Genomic DNA, 6,262 nt, shown 5'->3' with positions numbered 1-6,262 from the left:
GAAAAAATATTCATGGCCAAACAGGTCCTAAAGAATGACTTTTGAATCTCGTGATAGAATATATTAAGATATCTGTTAATTTTGTGGTCTTATGTGGAAAGTTAAAAACTAAAAGATTGTCAAACAGAGAAAGAGACATGTTTTCAGAAATCAACTAAAACAAATAAATTAAAACGGAAAGAATATCATACTTTTGGTGAATTCAGAAGTTATTGGAGAATTATTTCAAAATATGTAACTTTTGGAGAATTAAAACATAGACCAGCTGGTGCCTTGTTTCTCTTTGTGCTTCTTCTGAATTCTTTTTATTATTTTAAGGATTTGTTTTGTCTTCAATTAATTAAGGATCCTTAAATAAAGCCATTGTTTTGTTTTATCTCATCATTGTCTTTATGGATTTGTCTGCTTTGAGGTCTGCAGAAGTAGTTTTTCTTCATCTGTACAGATATGACTAGCAGGATCAATTTCTAAATTACCAAACTGACCCTATTATTTTTTCTTTCAACCTCACTTGACATGATTAGCTTAAGCCTTAAAATCAACTAAACTATACTCCATTTATGCTATTCCATTTTTTCCGAAGTTTTTTTTTTTTTTAAATCAAAAGGGTCCATTTTTTCCAAAGTACTTGTCACAATAGAGTCAAAAGGCATACTAATTTTTTTTATTGACGTGGTGTTTGGTCAAGCTTTCATATATCCCGATTAAATTCACGGAATATGTGTCACTTCTCATCAGCAACAGATAACATGTAACTCTTTCTACCAAATCTAAACAAATGGGAAGAATCACCCAGTGTCCCTCATTTTCTGAATGTTCCATCTACCTCCATCTATAAATTTTTCAGCATATGCTCAGGTTTGAAAAAATAAGTTCTGGTTATAATAGGTTAATTTTAGCTGGGGATTACATAACTTAACCCTTGATCTTCTTTTAGTAAGGCATGTCACTATATTGTAAGTGTTAACACCCAGAAAAAGTAAAGATGCATGTTGTGTCCAAACATATTGGAGCAGGCCAACATGAACGTTCCTCAATTATTATACTCTATTCAGGTCAACTATTATAAAAGAAATTTCATTTCATGAAGGTCTTAAACTATAGAAAAAAACAGTTCAGTTACATATATACGTAACACAGACGAGTAGTCATGATACTAATAAGATAGAATTACCCAAACAAATTAAATCCTAGAATTAACAAAACTAAAATCAAATGGTTGCGTTATTTCAAGGACCAAATAGTCTCCACAAGATTAAGCCAAACGCTATCATGCATCTCTATGAAATTTTGTTGATCAACTCCACATAACTCGAATTTTGTCCATTCCATTCCAGTCATGTCATAGAAGAACAAGAATGAGTACATAAACTCAGAAAAATCTGAATTGATGTTCAAGGATAGAATCATATATTACAATCTCTCCTTTAGGCGTGGACGTAAATTGATAGTGCCTAAATTTCTCTTTTATATTGTAAAACTTTGATGGTAGCTCAATTATTTGCTGCTTCTCCCATGCATATTGTTCCATCAATTAAAATATACAGGACAATTATCTTGCCATCGTGGTTAAAACTATTGTGATCTACAAGTGCAACTTCTCCCTTTATCTCCACTATTGTTGGTGAAGAGAGTGAAAGGGACAATTTCACCCCGTGAGGCAACGAGATCATTCTAAAATTTTCTTATGCAACACTGAATGCAGCTATGTGATCGTCATGTACAAAGTCATACAAATTTACAGAGTAAATGACGCCATCGATATGAGCACAACTCTTCATCGTAGGGAAAAATTTTGCTCAACAGTGAATTTCTCTCCACGACTTGTCCACCCCGAGAGTAAATATATTCCAGTGTGGAGTTGAATTAGAAAACTGTTGTGCCATAAGAACTTTGTGTTTCTTGGTGGTGGGATCAAGACCCAAGAAGCAACAATTGAAGACAACTGTTTGCGTCATGATCACTTTAGGAAGAAAAACATGTTGTCTTGTAAAAGGATTGCAAACTGCAACATCATTACTATTGTTCCATAGGCAAATTAGGCCATTGAGAGATACAAGATAGAGAAGTTTAAGAAAATATGGCTCATTCAGATAGTCAAATAAGGAAAAACCTAATTGAAAGTTGTTTTTATGAGCTTTTTTCTCGTTCTCTAAATTACCAATCAAAGTTTGACGAGTGAAACGACCTGGGAAACTGGCAACTAGATGATTCGATGAACCTTTTTGATGATGTGCTTCAGTGAATGAGGATTGGGATATAATGGAGCAAAACGATTTAGAGACGCACCTAAATCGCAACAGAGACTTGACTGATGGAATCCTTGTAAGAATATCAAACAGAATTTCATCAGGAATATGTGAATTACCGGTAGTAGAAACAATCTCGGTTCTTCTTTTGGGCTTCATAGCAAAAACCTTCATGAGTTGTGGCAGAAGATAATACTTAGTAATTTTGTTTGTGAAGAACGTATATAAATAAAAGGTGCAATGTATAGGTTTTGGTTGATTTCACCTTGCTGGAAAAGGTAACACGTGTGGAAAGTAAAAAAGAAAAAACAGAGGTTAAAATCAGACAAAAGTTAGTATGTTTTGGTTTTCCCATTTCTAATCAAATTGGGTTCACAGGAATAAATTTTGTTTTTTCCTATTCCTAATCAAATTGGGATTAGAGTTTTATTAGCACTATAGGCCTTGTAAATATGGATGGCCTGACATTTCGAGTTAATGGTAACTCAACTTTAAACTTTTGTCCCAAAAAATCACTTAACTTTAAACTTTATTTAAAAAATTACTCAACTTTAGATATTTTACTCAAAAAATAACCCAATTTATTTTATTAATTTTTTTAACTAATTTTTACTAATATAATTTTTTTTTTAATAAAAAAATTCTGAAAAATATAAATATCCATTTAATGGCCCTTTTACCTTTTCTTTCATTCTCCTTTCTTTCATTTGATACCTACATTTAAAAGAATTTAAGATCATAAAATTTTACAAAAATTCTTTTGCTTTTTAAACTACTTGCAAATAAAATTAAGGTAAATAAATTGAAACTGAAAAAAAAATAACTTTAAAGTACACATTTTATATTCCAAAAGATAATTTATAGTCACACGAATTAAATATTTGCACTACAATTTATTTAAAACACATAAATATCTATACTTAATTTTAAAACCACAAGTTTTAATAGTATTTTTTTATTTTTTTTTTTACATTTCGCATCCAGTTAGACAGTACAAAGGTAGTCGTTTAAATATTACTTCCTTCATTTCTTTTTATATATTTTTCTTAAAAGCAAATAATATAAATTTTGATCAATATTTTAAGATATATTTCTTAATTTAATAAATTTTTTGTTTTAAAGAACTAAATTAATCTAATCTAATTTAGATTTGAAACTTAGTTAAATTGACTCACGAAATACATATAGAGCATATAAAAAAAATGGAGAGTAACGAATAAGTTTGGACTTTACGAAAAGGATATGACCCCTTTAATAATATTTTTTTATATATTAAAAAACCCTAGCAAACAGTTGAGTTTCAAATGAAAGAAAGAGTAAAAGGATATTAAATGAATATTTTATATTTTTTAGAATTTTGTTATTAAAAAATATTTTACGTAAACAAAAATTAGTTAACATAATAATAAAATGGGTTGAGTGACTTTTTGAGTAAAATATCTAAAGTTGAGTGAGTTTAAAGTTAAGTAAGATAAAAACCTAAAATTGAGTGACTGTTTAGGTTAAGAAGATGCGGGCTGCCGCAGCTATGCAAAAGGAAAACACCGAGCTAGTGGAAGAAAATTTATTGTTGGAAAAAGATGAATTTGTGGTACACGTCCCATTGCCTGATGAGAAGGAGATTGAAAGAATGGTGGTACAGAAGAAGAAGATGGAGCTTCTGAGCAAGTATTATTGCAGTGAGTTTTTAAAGGAAGAACAAATGGAAACTAAGGCCATACTCAACATTCAAAGGTAGGCCTGGGTTAAACTGCGTACTACGCAGATCGAGCATATGGTCTCTACGTATGGTTTCTTCTTAATGTACTGATGATACTCTGTTTTTATGAGCTTTTATTGCCCTTAGCATCTTAAAAAACTGAAATTTGAATTGTTCAGGATATGGTGCTTGCTAGTTTATTTTATTCAATCCAAAAAAAAAGTATGCCTATTGTCGGAAACAAACTTGTCCTCTGTATGGTTTGTATTGTTTTTAGTTTGAACCTCGGTTCCCTTTGAACCATATTGTCTTGTGCTGCCTATGATTTGTAAGAACAACATGAATATATGATATTTTTTGCTGCCTATAGTCTGTATTTTCGTACTCTTATAATTCACTTTAGGTTATTGTTCTTACAACTTATGGTTTCCACAAATCAGCAGCAAAAAGACAGGAAAAAACAACAGAGTGCAACCTTAATTGACTAAAAGAGTTGAAGAAGAACATTACCACCAGTGAGTAGAAGATGAAGTCCATGTTTGTATTTGATTTGTTTTATATAAAGGCAGGAGTTTTTTGGGTCGGTCTATTTGCTTTTGTGGCCAAATTACGTGGGTCTTGTAAACCCTTATGGGTGTTTGAACCAATGGTCACACCACCTTTGGTATGGTTTTATGGCGGAACAGGGAAACAATTGTGTCTCACGATTTTTGTCGCTTCTTTGTTCCAATTCTTCGATTCTATTTTATCAAATTTTGGTTAGGTTCTTCAATTATTTTCGATTTTGGAAAAGTGTGCATCGAACACCGAACTGAATTAGTTCAGTTCAGTTCGATTCAGTTTTGTTCAATTTTCAGTGCATATGAGAAATAAATGAGGACCAAATTATCAAAGTTTGAGATCAAAGTCTTAAACTGTTATATCAAACTCTATTTTTCCCAAAAAATATATTTTTTTTTCCATGAAATCTTAATTTTCCAGCCTACCAAACACACCCTCATCATGTCTAATCTTTTATAATATGATCATGTAAATCTTTGTCCGTGACATTCACAATGCAAATGATACATTTTGTTGTACATTTTTAATTGAGAAAAATTAAAAAAGAGAAAAACAGAGAGCGGTTTTAACTCTTTATTTGAAAATTTAAAAAAATAAAGAAGGATCATTTCAGATTTAAAGATATTTTTAAAAAATTTAATTAATAAAAGTTCGATTCTTCGAAACCATTACCCGTAAATCGAACTACCGATAAAAGATTGAATCGATGAATAAACTAATTCGATTCGATTTGATTTTTTAATTCTCCAGTTTTTATGCTCACCCCTAGTTTCATGATATTGCTCATAGTTGGATTCTTCATGTGTTGTACAATGCATTACTCTTATTGAACGCAAGGGATTCTTGGTTGTATTTCAAATTTATGCCTCCTTGACATGATGAAATTGGTGTCAACCCTTGTTCTAATCCTCATACTATCAGGATTTCTTGGTTGCTTATCCTTCGTATGTTTTTGTAAGGTTCAAATTTGAGAATGAATTCTTTTAAAAAAGGGGAGGATGATACCAGCATGGTTAGCTTGGAGCACATTAGGATGAGCTTCCATATATGGATAATAGCTTGGTGAGCCTAGAGGAAGCTATGGAGCAACGAATACACAAGACCATGGATTATCAATATGACATTCGGGCAATCAAGAAGGGCACTTGTGGGTTATTTCCTAAATAGTCACTTTGGGCTATTTTTGTAATAAGCCATTTCTGTAAAGACAAGAACTGTAACAGTTGCGTTAGCCATTTCTCATCTAGACTTTGATGAATTGAAAGTTGAACTTCTTTGAGAGTGTAGGGTGGAATCCCTTTAGGCTTAGTGTAGTACATTAATCTAGGTTAGTGATGGATGGATTTTCATTGTTGATTTTAGAACTCTTTTACTTGATTTCATATTGAGTCACTCATTTGTGGATTCAAATTTGTTTCTCAATTTGTAGTTAATCAACTTCTCTTCTCCCTTGATTCAATTGCTTCGATTGAGTCATTCTTTTTTCTCTTCCCATCTTTTCTCAACCATCCTTTAATTTGTGTTGTTTAATTTCGCTGTTCAATATTGATTTTAATCTCGATTGAACGTTATCAAGGTGATTTTAAGTATCTTTTCAATCATGGCAACCCTATAGCTGCATAACTGCCAAGAACAACGATATAGTAACTGCAATATTACTATTTTTGTTTTTTTGGACAAAACTAATTTCTGATCTATCATTATGTAAATGTGTATATATATATATGGACGGTGTAATCATGTCAACCTAAAC

General features: G+C 31.4%; 1 protein-coding gene across 1 annotated transcript; it reads left to right on the top strand.

Annotated features, from left to right (window-relative positions):
- Positions 1–3,751: 3,751 nt before the first annotated feature.
- On the top strand, positions 3,752–5,874 carry LOC107852960 (pre-mRNA-splicing factor ISY1 homolog). Its single transcript, XM_047393596.1, has 2 exons — positions 3,752–3,983; positions 5,469–5,874. Exons 1-2 carry the CDS (start codon positions 3,760–3,762, stop codon positions 5,494–5,496), a joined length of 252 nt encoding a protein of 83 aa, XP_047249552.1. The 5' UTR covers positions 3,752–3,759; the 3' UTR covers positions 5,497–5,874.
- The last annotated feature ends 388 nt before the right edge of the window (positions 5,875–6,262 follow it).

The sequence above is a fragment of the Capsicum annuum genome, chromosome 1, assembly GCF_002878395.1.
Source record: "Capsicum annuum cultivar UCD-10X-F1 chromosome 1, UCD10Xv1.1, whole genome shotgun sequence".
Lineage (NCBI taxonomy): Eukaryota > Viridiplantae > Streptophyta > Magnoliopsida > Solanales > Solanaceae > Capsicum > Capsicum annuum.
Note: the sequence above shows the minus strand (reverse complement) of the source record. Positions and strands in the feature narration are given on the sequence as shown.